Source organism: Mustela putorius, unplaced genomic scaffold, assembly GCF_011764305.1.
Source record: "Mustela putorius furo isolate JIRA1106 unplaced genomic scaffold, ASM1176430v1.1 tig00000698_pilon_pilon_pilon, whole genome shotgun sequence".
NCBI classification, from domain to species: domain Eukaryota; kingdom Metazoa; phylum Chordata; class Mammalia; order Carnivora; family Mustelidae; genus Mustela; species Mustela putorius.
The window spans coordinates 10,405,849-10,421,075 of NW_025421449.1; the positions used below are offsets into that span (position 1 = coordinate 10,405,849).

Sequence of the window (15,227 nt, forward strand, 5' to 3'; positions counted from 1 at the left end):
CCGGGGCTGCAGGAACAGGCCGGCGAACCTAACCTGTCACGAGTGTCCTGCCTCCACGGCAACAGACAAACCCAGGGCTGTTGGCCAGAGCTGGGCCTGTCTGGCCATTCCTGGGCTCTGAGCCTCCATGTAGCCCATGGGGGGTGAATCCAGGTGAATCGTGGGACTCTGGGTGAGTCCTGGGGCTCTGGGCCCTGTCCTGGCTTGCTGGATGTATGGCCTGGGCTGTGGGTCCAGGTGAACATGCTCTCCACCCCTTTCCAGTGCGCAGGTCCAAGGCTGCGGATGAGGAGAGGAGCCGCGGAGCTCAGCACGCCAGGGACGAGTACCGGCGGCACTCACTCCGCGCCATCCAGAAGGGCATGGTCGCTGGTCTCAGCTCCATGTTCCGAGAGCTCGGCCAGAGCCAGGAGCAGGAGGCCAGACTCTACCACCACCTGCCAGGGCCTGGGCCTCCGCCTCCCCTTGCCATACCTGTCAGGTGGGTCTTGACAAATAGAGCTTGGCTGGGGGCTCCAGTCCCTATTCTGCTCCAACAGCTGTGAATGTTGGAGCTAGTCATTTCCCCTCTGTGGGTCTCAGTGTTCAAATCTGTGTAATGGGGCCAGAGGGAGGTAGCGAGGAGTCTGGCTGGAGATTTCTAATAGGCCCAGAGTTCTGGGAGTCTTAACATTTTGGGGCCTAGGATTCCTTTGAGAACCTAAAGAAAGCTCTGTACCCTCTTCCCTCCAAGCTGTCATATGAAAATACCCAGAAATCTTTGCACATCATCTCAAGCTCTTAAAGGCCCATAAACCCCAAGAACTTGTAATATAAGACCTCAAATGGGTTAAATATGGCCCACCTGCTTGAAAACCAGGGCTGGCTGCTCTTTCCAACCACAGGTAGTGCTGGTGCATGTCTGGTTCTGGTCACAGGCTTGTAGATGAGCGTGGTTGAGTCCTGAGGGTCCTTACACACACTGGGGCCTCCAGAATGGTTTGGCAAGGACACGTAGGTGACTGCCCATCATTCCGGAACCCCAGGGTCAAGAGGTTGCCTGTGGCCTCTCCAGTTTCCACTTGTGCCCACCTTAGGCCAGCCCCGAGGCTGGTCCCCCACACGTCCATCCTTGCAGAGCAACTACTGCTGCATGAGGGTGGGTGGTAGTGCCTGCTGGGTCCCAGACCACGGTTAATCCGCATGAGGGTCTGTTCTGAGTTCTGCTTTAATTGGGATTTAGGATATTAATAACCCCCCTTCGCCGTCTCCCTGAGGGCTAGGGAGGGCTGATCATGCCTGCATTTCTTCCTTCCTTTCTGAGCCTCCATGTAGCCCATGGGGGGTGAATCCAGGTGAATCGTGGGACCCTGCCCAGTCCTTCCTTCCTTCTCATTTATTCAATTCACAAACCAGGAAGTTTAAAAAGAAATATGGAAAATAGCTGCCTCCCATTCCTGCCTCTACCTTCTTGGATCTCCCTGGCCCCATAGGGGAGCCCTGTTCTCAGTGTACGTGTGCCCCCCAACCCCAGTTCCTTTGTGTAGTTGGTGACATGAAAAGTCCTAGCTCCCTCTGTTTTTCCCAGAGAAGTCTGCATGTTTTACACATGGCTCAGTGTCTTGACTTTTATTTCCATTTAACTGTATTTTGGAGGTCTTTTCATGTCAGTGCTTAGCTTTCATTTATTGTTATTTTCCATTTTTTTTTTTAAGATTTTCTTTTTAAGTAATGTCTACACCCGATGTGGGGCTCGAACTCACGGTCTAGAGATCAGGCGTCCCATGCTCCACTGACTGAGCCAGCCAGTCACCCTGGTTATTTTCTTTCTTTCTTTCTTTTTTCCTTCCTTCCTTCCTTCCTTTCTTTTCTTTTCTTTTCTTTTTTTTTTTTTTTGACAGTTGCATTGTATTCCACTCCACAGATGTGCTAGAAGTCATTTATTAACAACTCTGATAACGGGCATTGGAGTTGTTTGAAATCTTTGGTTATGACCACAGTGCCCTTAATGAATAACATTGTAGATGTTCATTTTACACATGGGCTGCCCCGGGTGGGAGGCGGACGGGCCAGCCTCTCTGGGTGTCTGGGTCTGCTGCTCCTGATATACGAGGGTCACCAGGGCATGAAGTAATTCATGGATGCTGGTGTTCGTGCCCTGCAAATTCTAGAGGGAAAAAGTGTCTTTTCTCTCCCTCAAACACCTCCTCCTATCCTCTTTTATTTCCAACCTGTGTGGCTTTTTTGGAAGCAAACAATAACAATGTTCTTTTGGGGAAAGTAATAATAGCTGGTGCATTAGTACCGGCAAAGTGCCTTCATGCACCTCGACTCATTGAATTCTCTCCACAGGCATGAGTGTGGTTATCGTGCTGATTCGTTCTCATAGTGGCTCTCCCTCCCCTCTCCTCCCCTCCCCCTTTCTCTTCCTCCCCCCCAACTCCCTCCTTAACTCTCCACACTTCATCTCTTTTCTCAGCAGGACCTGGGAGCGCCCACTGAGACCTGTCTCCAGAGAAGTCATAGTCCGCTGGTTTAAGGAGGAGCAGCTGCCTCGCCGAGCCGGCTTTGAGAGGAACACCAAATCCATCGCCCCCTGGTTCCACGGTAGGATAGCTTTTCGGGCCCCTGGGGCAGACACCACCCGTCTGCCTCCTTCTGGGGTTGGGAGGAGGTCCTGAGGGACCACTGTCATCGGGGTGAGTGGAGAACTTAGGATTTTGCCACTTTCACGCTGCCCCCACAAAGACTGGCCAGCCTCCCAGAGTTAAGGATCAGCTCTCCTGGTCACCTGGGAGAGAGTGACATGGAGGTTGGTCATAGGCTATCCTCTGTTTGCTCGTTGAGTGTACTGAATTCAAGGTACAGATTTTGATTTCCGCAGGGCATGAGCCAAAATGCCGAGTGGCATCCATTAAGGCCTTAGGGAAAAAGGCAGACATCTCGGAGCAGGAGCCCCGGGGGAGACTGGATATGGCTGGGGATTCTGAATGTGCGTTCATTCCCCTCTCTGTGCTGGGGAAGGATGACCACGATCTTGCCCACTGCTCCCTCTCACAGCCTCCTTGGCCATCAAGGGCTCCTCAGAGGCGTCTTCTTTATACTCACCAGATGGGGAGCTTTCCCTGCACCAGGAGCTCCTGGTGGGCAGGGCCCACATCCTGTGGTCTGAGCCTGCATCCCAGATCCTGACCATAGGTGGGCACACAGCAGGCTCGGCACAAACACTTGTGGATTCGATGACAGAAGAGCTGAATGAAGTGGTCGGAGTCACCCAAGCATAGAACAGGGAGTTGGGAGGCTCCCTGGAAATGTCTAACTCCTCATTTTCCAGATAAGGAAACAGGTCCAGATTGGGAGAAAGTTTTCATCATATCACCAATAGCCTTATAAAGTCAAGTTCAAGAATGTATCTCAAGCTCATGATCCCAGTCCAGTGATCTGAACCTAGAGAGGTCTCGAACCAGGCAACAGGATTGTGATTTCAGCAGAGACTTGCTACAGTGAGATAGGAGTCGTTATTGGCCGTCAGCCTCTTCTGTACCAGGTAGCTGTTGAGACATAACAAGTTACCCCAAAACACAAGAGCTGAAAGCAAATAAGCATTTATTGTTTATTCATAATTTTTTGAGTCAACTAGGTAGTTGTTCTGGTATGAACCAGGCTCATATGAGCTGAGCTTTCTCATGTGTCCCCGCACAGTGGGTTGGTCTCCTGGGTGCTGGCTTATCCACAATAGACTTGCCTGAGACATTTCCTCTCTGCTCAGAAGGTCTCTTGTTCTCCAGCAGCCTGGCCAGACTGCTGGGTTTCTCTGGATAAGTTGCGTGCTGGCCTTGCTCCTAGAGTCTTCCCTCCCTATATGAGCTGAGCCCAGGTTTGTCTGAGGACTCCCCTGGGCAGAATGGATCTTTTCTGTTGTAATTAACATCATCAGACCCTGACCTGCCTTTGCTTCACTTTTGCCTGCCTCCTGGGAGCTCGGCCAGCCTCCACCTTGGCCTGTGTCTCCCAGGAAGCTCCTTGCTTCCTGGCCAGCCTCCATGTGTTCTCAATTCCATCCGGATGGAGAGCTGCCCTCCGTGTCATGACGGGCCCTCTAGACTGTGCCTTTCTTACAGGCTAATGGGGAGGCCCTCACCGGCAAGTTGTGGGCATGGCTCCAGCTCCAGAAAAGGCATGCAGACATCATACAGGGGTAAGCAAGGCCACATGCACCTTCATCCCCATCTGCAGGAGCCTGAAGCGTTTGTGAGCTATGGAGTGTAGGTGGTAGCTGTACTGTAGGTGGGAGGACTGAAATGTAGCATTGTTCAGGGACTGTCCAAGGTCATAAAGGTCACAGAGACACTACCCAGCTCATGCAGGTATGTCTTCACTGGTCTGCCTGTTTCACTCTGGCTCCTCTACAGTATATCCTTCACACAGCATCCTGAGACTATTTTAAATATAAACCAGATCCTGCCAGTCCCTTGCTTAATACCTTTATATTTACGATGAATTTCAAACTCTACGCTGGGACCTGTAAGGCCCTAGATGATGGGTCCTGCTTCCTGTTCCACCCTCATACCACAATTCTCCTCTTGCTTCCACAGCTCTGGCTTTTTTCCTCTTCTTCAAACAAGCCATTTTCTTTTCTACCCTGGGCCCTTTGCACTTGCTTTTGATCTGCTTGGTATTGCTCTTTTCCTAGCTTTTTGCATGGACGATGCATTCTTATTTCTCCTCAAATATCCCTTCCCAGAGAGCCCTTTCCTGAATCCTTACCTGAAGCAGCCTTTCTTTGCCAGTTTCTCTCAACTCACTATGCTCATCTCTTTAAGAGTGCTCACCCAGTTGATACTTATCTTGTTATTTGCTTTTGTTTGTTCTCCTACCTGAATGTAAGCCTGTGAAACTAAGGACATTGTTCATTTTCTCTGAATGCTTAAAGAATGGATGACGGTGGGAAGGAAGTACTGGGTTAGATCCAGTCTTCCCAGTCCCAAGGAATAGCCATCGCTTCTCCACACTGGACCCTGGTAGGTCTGGTAGGTGTGTGGGTCTCCTGAGGGTCTGATGAGTGAGGTTAAGGGGGAGCTGTCCGCTTATGACCTTCCTCCTCCCTTGCCTCACCTTCTCCAGGCCTCCACATATCCTACAGGATGGAGAGGTTCCTTAAGGCCAGAAAGAAAGGAGTCAACGTTCATGGGTTACTGAGCCACACAACCACAAAACCCACCCTGGGGGATTCCTTGCTTCTCACTTCTGTCCCAGTTACATGGCTTCCTTTGAATTGCTGCTTTCCTTTTCGTTCATCCATTAGAAGCAGGGAAAAACATTAGTGGCGTCTCAGGCGCCTGCGCAGTGAGGCTCTGAAGCTCTGTGGGGTGGAAGCCCCGGGGGCTCCGAGGTGCTTGCGGCACCAGCGGCGAAGGCACGACAGAGCTGCTCAAATTCATCTCTAGCTTTCTTTTCTATCCTGATGAAAAAAAAAAATGTAATTTTTATATTGTCACAGAACAAACAGAACCATGATTTAAGTCTCATAATTTATGTAACTGATTTCATGTTCTCTTGACAGTTCTATCATAAAACATGCGGGAAAGCTGCTAATACACAGACTGGAGCTATTTAGTTACAAAGTTTTTATTGATCTGTGACAGAATGAAAGAAAAAAGGTTCATGGACGGTGGGTGGACAACCTTCTTCGCTTGGAAAGGACTGTTGTATTCTAAGATGATATCCTTTCCTCAACTGTAGTGTGAAAATGTTCTATCTTTTATGAATTGGTGGTGATAGTAAGCGGTAGTTATTTTTATGTATTGCCTTGGCTCGGAAAAGCAAAAAGCTAGCCGCCCCGTGTTGGTTTCTAAACTCTTGAGAGTAACTTTGCTTCATACCGAAAACCCCAAATTCTGGAAGGACTGGTACAGTGCAGCCTCTCCCCCTGGGGGGGCATTCCCTGATGGCATCCTTGAATGCTCCCCCAACCCCACCCCACCAAGTCTTTCCAGAGACAGAGCTACTGCCCACACTGCCCACAGGCAGCCTGCACCCTTTTAACTGTGAGGGTGTCTTTGCCAAGGTTGGCTGGGGGCTCTGTTCTCAACAGCTCTTGGTTGGACCTGTCAGCAGGGGCGGCTGTGTTCCCCAAATCTCCCATGCCACCACCACCCACCCCCGCCGGCCCCCAGGACCAGCAGGCTAGCCCAGGCATGCTCTTCCCAGGGATCAGAGAGCCAGTGACATCCTAGGCTTTTGAATATAGTCTTTGAAGCAGGACACTGTCAACTTTCACCTCAGAATATTGGCCACAATATGTCACAGAGTTTGAGGGTGGAAAAGAATATTCTGCTCCTTTTCTGTGAGGAACTGTGAAGCTGTGTGTTGAAGGGTGTGAAGACAAGGAGGGAAGGAGAATTTGAGCTGATAATGTAATCGATTACAACCCCAATATACATCTTTTCTTTCCTGGGTAAAACATTCCTTGTTATTTTGGCTGGATTTTAAACATTTAAAAAATATATTTTATTTATTTATTTGAGAGAGAGAGAGAGAGAGAGACAGCACACACGAGAGAGGGGAGGGGAGGGGCAAGGGGAGAGGGAGAGAATCTCAAGCAGACCCCACACAGAGAATGGAGCCCGATGTGGGGCTCGATCTCATGAAGCTGAGATCATGACCTGAGCCGACATCAAGAGTTGTGTGCTTAACCAGCTGAGTCACCCAGGCACCCCATTATAGCTGGGTTTTAGGTGGAGGTTAAAAGTGACCACTGTGGGGGCACCTGGGTGGCTCAGTCATTAAGCATCTGCCTTCGTCAGGTCGTGATCCTAGGGTCCTGAGATCGATACCAGCATGGGATTTCCTACTCAGTGGGGAGACTGCTTCTCCCTCTCCCTCTACTGGCCTGCTTGTTAGCTCTCTCTCTCTTTCTTGCTCTCTCTCCCTCTCTCTGCCAAATAAATAAATATATCTTTAAAAAAATGACCACTGTGACTCCTACCTAGTTCCTCCCCTTCCCTCAAACACATTTGGATGCGTTGTATGCTCCAAAGGGTAATGTGGATGAGGGATCTGAAGACATGGGACCCACTCTAGAACCTAGCAGCTCTGTGACCTTGGTGTGTCCTTTAAATCCACATCTATGAAATTGGGATTTTAACATCAATTTCATAGGACTTATGAAGATCAAGCCAGCAAGTGTGCTTTGTCCACCCTAATGAGCCATGTTGGTGTGAGGGCTGATGTCTCTTGGAGTCTGAGGTGGGCCACCAGAGACCCTGCCCACTCTGGGAAGTAGAGTGCCAGGATGGAGAGGAGGGAAAGGAGAACTTGTTTCCTGCTGGGACCAAGGAGTTCTCTAGTCTCCTCTGTTAAAAAGAGGAAGTGGTAAAGTTATTTCTCCTTTTGTCTTTGTTCATTGTCATGTTCTAGGGGTTATAAGAGAGCCTTCTTGTGCTGCAAAAATACTCCTGAGAAAAGCTAGTACATAGGAGCTTGGCTTTGGGGGGGAAAATCTATTTTTGGACTTCAACATGTATCTAAAATTATTAAGAGCATCCTCTGTCTGCACATTGGCTCAGTCGGACCCCATTTCTCTTCCTGTGCTTTGCTTGTAGAAAAACAGTCACAATGTGATCCATGGTTTATTGTTTTGGCAATGACCCACTAGCTGACTCACAGCTTGCCCTTGAGGCTTGGTGGGGAATGGTGCTAGGCAGTGGCTGATATAGCTGGTGTTGATAAGCTCTTCCCACAGGTCCCTGTTCAGGTCCTGGGAGTGGATCTTGAAGATGGCCTCACCTGCATTCAAGTGGGGTTTTATCGTATAAGGACAAAGTGGGGGCATCCCCGGGGAGGAGGTACTCCCCACCAATCTAGACAGCGTAGTCTGCAGGGAGCTCAACAGTAGGGGGTGCATGCAAAGCTTTCCATGCAAAGCTTGAGCTCCCAGTCGTAATGGTCACTGCTTCTTACCTTTCCACACTGTGACTTCAGAGCATAATTAGAAGACAGGAATGTTGAAGGTCCTAGTGCTTCGAGGTTCAAGAATGGGCCCCAACCTTCAGCCTTCTTGTTCACCTTGCTCTTGATCACAACACATCTCAACATGTTTGAGGGAAGGGAAGGAAACAGGGGTCATTGTGGTCATTTTTAGTGACTACCCGGGGAATGTTTGTCTTGGAAAAGTCTTGGTGTGGGATGGATGGGAACGCAGAGCCACCACTTCTCCATCTCTGAGGTTCTGTCTTGAGAAGAGGAGATTACTGGAGAGGACAGAACCAGAGCTGGGGGCTAGGACTTACAAAGAGAGACATTTCACTTCAAGAGAAGAAAGCTTTTTGGTGGCTACAGCTAATTATTGGGCAGTGTGGATGTCTAGAGGGCTCACTGCATGGGGGGGAATGGGGACCTTTAAGCTTTCTTTTCTTGGCACCCAGGATACAGTGTGATTCTGAGCGTATATTCTGCTGACATCACTCCAGGACCACGGTCTCTGCTCCTCCAGAACCTCTAGAGTCTTCTCTGGTGCTCTGGTGCTTTGAAAACTATGTCCAGAGCACGGGGCTGGCCACGAGGGGGTGCCTGGGAGTCTGCGGGCTGAGAAGGAAAGGTGTTCTTTCCTGATGACTGTGGGCTTCTTCACCTTGCTCATTTCTCTGTTGTTGGTGGTGTTTCTGCTGTAGAAGCTGAGGTACCGGCAGTGGGGACCCCCTGTGGATGGCCCTTCTGGGAGTCCTGCAGGTGAAAGGCAGACTCACCGGGCTGTCCTGCAGGGAGGCAGCTCCTTGTGGAGTGGGAAGGATGGTGTCCAGAAGTAGAGGCTGGGTGGGACTGGAGTCTAGACTCAGCTCCTCCAGCTGCGTGCTCTGGGAGGCCCCCCTCTTCTCTGAGCTGCACAGAGCAAGGGGCTTGGGCTGCACAGAGCAAGGTGCTGATCGTAGGCAGTCGTCCTGGCATGACGTTGCTGTGTAGTCTTGTGTGTTTGGGTGGTGGTGTAGACGTACAGGCTGGCTTGATGGGCATCCCCTCACGGGAAGTCTCAACTGTTCCTGACCCAGTCATGGTTCGCTTTTTACAGGCGACCATCCTGAGGCCCAGAGGGCTTGAGAAACCAGACCCTGTCACCCAGCCGTAAGCATAGCAGCAGGAACGAGATGCAGGACTTCTGGATCCTGGCCTTTTCTACTTCATTTGGTGGTTCCTTGAATATACTTCTACCCAGGGAGGGAGAATGGGGGACAGATGTCTTCCCTCTGGATTCACTGTCCCTTACTGTATATTCATTTGAATTTGTTCTTCTTCTTCTTCTTCTTTTTTTTTTTTAAAGATATTATTTATTTGAGGGGCACCTTGGTGGCTCAGTAGGTTAAGCCTCTGCCTTCAGCTCAGGTCATGGTCTCGGGGTCCTGGGATCAAGCCCCTCATTGGGCTCTCTGCTCAGCAGGGAGCCTGCTTCCCCCTCTCTCTGCCTGCCTCTCTGCCTACTTGTGATCTCTCTGTGTCAAATAAATAAATAAAATCTTTAAAAAAAAGATATTATTTATTTGAGAGATGGAGCGAATGAGAGGGAGAGGGAGAGAGAGAATCTAAAGCAGACTCTGCACTGAGCACAGCCTGAAGCAGAGCTTGACCCCTACAACTGTGAGATCAAACCAGGAGTCGGATGCTTAACCGACTGAGCCACCCAGGTGCCCCTCAGTTGAACCTCTTTTAGATGCAGTCTGAATTCTTCATTTTAAATCTCACCCTTGCTCATTCTGTGACCTTGTGGAGTGGAGCTGCCACTGGTCTCATGGCCCAGCTAGAGGGGAAATCTGGGAATACCCAGTTTGGCCTTTGGGATTACTCTCAGAAGCTAGCATTTCTGGGATCTAGATGGAGAGAGTGAGCCAGCTTGGGGCCCATCCTTGGTGTCCAAGATCAGCAGGAGGACAGGGAACCGTGGTGAGGCTTTGGAAACTGTTGCAAGGTGGCAGCCAGCATGGAGGACCCCGGGCAACAAGGACTCAGGCACTAAATCCATGCTAAGCAAGGAAGAGCTGCGGAGAAAGTAGTCATACCCACTTTGCAGTTGGGTTGTGAGGATTAAGTGCATAATATCTATAAAGTGGCCAGAACATTCCAGACATACAATAAATGCTTCCATTTATCATATGGAATAAATAAACATGGTAGCCTTTGGAGATGCATGTCAGGATTTGAATATGTACATGGTGGCCTCCCACCCAGAGGCTAGGCCACTGCTGTCACTTGGAAGTAAAGGAAAAGGTGACATCAAATGATTGCATAAAAGAAAGATGATACTTATTTAACCTTATTTAAAAAGCACAAGTCTGAATTTTCTTACATCATGCCTACGATCCCCATATTGAAATGTGTTTTGAAAGCTTTGAGGGTGATACAGGGTCATTGGGAAGGATGACTGGCATGTTTCAGACCCATCATGACACGTCAGATTGCCGAGTTCCCTCTCCCGAGCACAGTGTGGAGTGGAAATTTTCCACCAACTCGGATCCCAAATGCAAAAATTTCTAAAGAGAAGAAAAAGTAGGTCAGTTGACCTACTTTCCTCTTAAGTTCTTGCTTAAGCTGTTCCAGCTAAGAAATAAAGGAATCTTTTCTCTCCTTTAAAAAAAAAGTTGTGCACTGGCTGTAAAGTCTCAAAAAAGGATTACAAAAGAACAGCCACATTATTTTTTGCTTCAGGAAAGCATAGATCGTAATGGTGTTTTCAAGATCTTAACTCTTTCCTTTCGGCTGTCTGTAGCTCTGTGCTTCTGATTTCAGTCTGTTGTGCCTTATCCACCTAGCACTTTTGTTTCGGTTGTTTGCTGAGATCTTTGTCTTCTGATCCACACACATGGGGGCATGAGAAGGGCTTGGGCCTTCTAGCTGAATTTGAGAGAAGTGAAATTTCCTTTCCCGTTAGATTAAAAAGAAAAACAGAGTAACCCCAAACCGTGATGTCTACTGATGTAATTGATTTAATACTCTTCTGACATCCCCATTGTATTTCTGGTGGTGACAAAAGATCCTTCCTATCTTCCTAACTCTGGGAGGTTTCTATCATAGGTTCGAGCCTTCTTCAAATCCAGCAAGCTATTTTGGGGTTTTCTTTGCTCCAGGCTCTGTAGTCTAGTTTCCCACCTGTTCCCAGCCCCAAGCCCATCCCAGCCCTGGTACCCAAGTGCCCCAGCTCCTGCCAGAGCCATTGGCCTTCCAGTTTCCTGAGGGCAGGCACAGGGCTGAGCGGGAACATATGGTGGGGGGTTGGGCGGGGCACAGCTGCTGTGCTCAGACTACTAACATCCCCCAACCTGTGAGAGGCCTCAAGGTCAGGACATGGAGCACAAGGTAAAAATCACAAGGGCTGTCTTTGGCACAGTCTGATGAACTTTTCGGCGGTCATTTGTCCTGAGATGGAATAAGTTACCTCCAGGAGTCCTGAGCTACTGCTGGGGTTTGTAAACAGAAGCCAGACAGCCCTTCAGTCAAAACAGTGAGAGCGTGCATGGTCCCATTTGATGGCGATTAGGTCAGACTGTGTGACTCTTCTCCCCTCACCTTCCCCACGTGGGCTGTTCTCTCTCGGCTTATCTGAGAAACCAATATGGTGGCTTCGACATTTGCTAGAGAATAAAGTCTAGTCACTATAGTAGTTGAGAAGTCTTTCTGGAAATGAAGACTCATTAATATTTATGCGTAATTATTAACAGTTTATCAGACTCAAATTACCTTCTGCTCCGTAATTAAGTTCTTTATAGATTTACTTGCCAGAGCACTTGCTTACAGGTTTCATTTCAAACAATGATGCCACTGTTGGGTGTTGTGATTCACGCTGCGTCTCACCAGCCCTCAGAGGTGCACAGGGCAGGTGGGTGTCGGCTCCCCATGGGACAGTCTAGAAATGCTTCCCAGAGGGGAACAACATGGCTTTCATATGTAATTAATGTAGTGTCCTCCTGTAATTGGCCCCAATACACCGCCCCCTGCAGGCAGTGGGGCGTTACCAACACTGGTGCAGTCAAGTTGCAAGCTTCTGCCTACAAAGAAAGTGGAATTCCTTTACTTTTCTGTATTTCTCCCTGTCACGAAGTTACCACCTCCACTCCCCTTTTTCCTTTCTGGTAGTAGGGGGAAAAAAAATAAACTCTAGACCATTTTCTTTAACTTCGTCCTATTCAGTGGAGTCGTCTTTTTCGGGAAACTGGGTCTTTAGGGTTTTCTCCCCTTTCTGCTTCTCTCCAAGAGGGCATTGGAGAATTTGGGGCTTCTCTCCAGGGTGAGGAGGCTGGTGGGGACAGAGCTGCCATGCAGATGTTCAGCCTTTGTCTTGCATGAGATTAGGTGGCTGAGGGAAAAAAGAGAGGCTATCCCTGGGTCTCTGCTGCCAAGCCCTGTACCGTGTATGGGGCTGCGTCCATCTGGAGGTTCACGGAAGCACCGCCTGGATCACTGACATCCCTGGAAAGGGGGCACTTAACCTTGTACTGGCCCTCAGGGGTGCAGTGTTTGCTCTCCATGGGATGTGGCTGGTCGACCTCCCCTGTGGGGTCATGCTGGCTTTTGTTTTAACAGATAATTTATGAAATTTTTACTTGGTGCTGGCTATGCCAAGGAAACATTTCCATGACTCCTCCTCCTACTGTCTGGAAGAGGTAGAAATACAGGTAGTTAGGGTGGGACACAGTGTTTATAGTAGGCCAGACACTTGCTCACATTTAGTGACTTATTTAATCCTTACATCATTGCTGTGTGCTTCCTGTTACCATTAGCCCCATTTCACAGACAAGTAAGCTGAGGTACAGAGAATTGAGGCCACTTTCCTGAGGCTCACTGTTAATAATTGGGGGCTGTGGGGCTTAAACTCTGGCAGTCCAGTGGACTCTAGAGTCCACACTCCCATCTGTAATGCAGAATAGCTTTGTCGCCATCTCACAGGTGAGGGTCTATGTTATGTAACTGCTCTCGGGGGCATCTGGGACTCAGGGGCGTAAAACTGGGAATTGTCAGTGTTGGGAATTGTCGAATTACTTGGGCAGGGGCATGAGGAGGCAGGCTCCCCATGTAAGGCATTTCTGTAATTAACTTATTGATGATTAATTTTAAGCTTCTGTTGTGTTAGACACTGGGCTAAGTACAGGACATTTGGTGGTGAGTTCAAATGACAGCTTCCCTGCCCTCATGGAACTCATATTCATTTACAAATAACAGAAAAAAAACCCCTGCTATAATCAAGAAGAGAATTTATTTTTTCATATGACTGAAAAATCCAAAGGTCGGGCTGCCTTCAGGCTTTGCTTGATCTCAGTTCTGTTGCTCTACATGTTGATTTCATGCCTAAGTGATGTATCAGCTTGTGGTTGCCATGTCCCTTTTTGCTTAGGTTGAAGTCCAGCAGACAGAGGACATGCTTTTTTCTCAACACTCCCAATCCTACTAGTCCCTACTAGTTGTTTGCTGGGTCTGTTTGGGTCATGTGCTCACTTCTGAACCAGTCACTCTGGCCAGAACCATAAGACCTCTCTGATTGGCCAGGCGTGAGTCACATGACCATCCATGGGGCAGAACAGAATCCGTCCCATTGTATCAGCATAGACGTGAAAGGTGTGGCTTTCCAAAAGAAAGTCGGCATTCCCTTGGCAGGAGGAGGGCAACTGGTCTGGAGAGGGCAAGACCAAGGGATGTCTACCACAGAGAGGACAAAACCTGTCCTTTGTCCTAGTGAAACTGTCAGTCCAGTCAGCAAGGTAGGCCTGAAACGAACAATCAGCTTATACTTTAAGTTGAAACTGGGGCTATGCAGGATCCTTGGGTAGCCAGTTTCAGAAGTCGTTCTGCTACATGGTTGCAATCCTCTGCACCAACTGTGGTGCTAGTGATTTGAACCAGGCATGTCAGCTTGGAGCAGGCGGTTGTGGGCATGGGATATTGCCCCTGGTGCATGGCTAGATCTGGAATCTAGAATCTTGTCCAGTGAAGCCCTTGTCTCAGCAGTTAGCCATGGTTAAATTTCATTTGGAGTTATAAAAAATGAAGGCATGTGGACTTATTCATCACAATCTCTGTGGCTTTAGGTTGCTTTAAGAAACTGTTGAGAATGAAGAGCTTAATAATTCCAGCCTCTTTAATGATATCGTCTGGAAAGTATGGCAGTAAGAAAGGAAAGTCACAAAAATGAATGAGAAATAGCTAACCGGTTGATGGGGGAGTTGTTGGCCGGTGAGGCGTAGCTACCGTGAGAGCTGCAAGAAATATGCCCATCAGATGAATTGAGACTCATAAAAAGTAAAACGTCGTGTCTGGCCCTCCTGCGTTTCGTTCTTTTCAGAGAGAAACCCTAACAGAGAAATAAAAGGAGCTCGTTTGGTTACTCAGGTTAATTTCTGAGCCATTGATTTAAGGGATTGGTCTGGTGGTGGAAGAGAGGCTGGGAACCGAATCCAGGATTTGTTAACGTAGGGATTTATCGGTCCCATACAGCCGAGCATCTTTTGGAGGTGTGCTAGAAAGTGCCTTTCCTGTCCTGGGGCTGCCACCAGTTAGTACCGGTGGAATCAATATTTTGGTAGCAACTTGAAATTGTTGGTGTTTGAGAACATCTACATGGGATGCAGGGAGATGATTAGGTGAGGCTTAGTGAAGGTGGCACGAGAAGAAGGGAGTCAGGAGTTGCTAGCCTCACCTCGCGAGGGTGCTGGTTGCCTGCGATATTAATGTGCGGGTATTGGACCAGGGAGAGCAAGCCTGGACTTCTTGGCTATGCTGGCCATCTCTGCTTCTGACTCCCTGCTTCTAGGGGGAAGGGGGGCAGATGCACCGAAGGCTTCTGTCCCCCAATTTTGTGCACAAATTTTTATGCAGAGGCCCAGCAGAGGGCGCTGTAGTAAGTTGCCTTGCCTCTGTGGTTCAGCACTCAGAGGAACCTTGGACTATTTTGTTACAACTTTTGTCTTTCTTACTGAGTTAGAGATTTTTCAGGTCTGTCTGCATGTCAGCAGTTCTCAACTTGCCAGGGATGATTGTGCTCCGTGGGGCAGTTCACAGTGTCTGGAGGCATATTTGGTTGTCTTTACATCTCCATCAAACTTTTGAATTGTTGCTAGAAAGATAGTTATACAAGTATAATTTCTTGCTTACCTGTTTTTATAGGTGATCTTACCTTGTATGGACTTTTGTGTCCTGCTAATGCCTTAAAAAGAACCCTCAAAATTTTCAATTCCTTTGGTTTTAAGAGTCTCTTTCAGTTTAACTCAGTT

The 15,227-nt window shown here is 48.6% G+C and overlaps 1 protein-coding gene across 1 annotated transcript in view; it reads left to right on the top strand.

The window, feature by feature from the left end:
* SH2D4B (SH2 domain containing 4B) overlaps window positions 1-15,227 on the top strand; it is an 82,841-nt gene that overhangs the window by 53,107 nt on the left and 14,507 nt on the right. Inside the window, exons 5-6 of the mRNA XM_045083560.1 lie at window positions 265-481; window positions 2,459-2,586. Of these exons, the coding sequence (XP_044939495.1) occupies window positions 265-481; window positions 2,459-2,586 (345 nt within the window). The remainder of the gene's footprint in view (window positions 1-264; window positions 482-2,458; window positions 2,587-15,227) is intronic.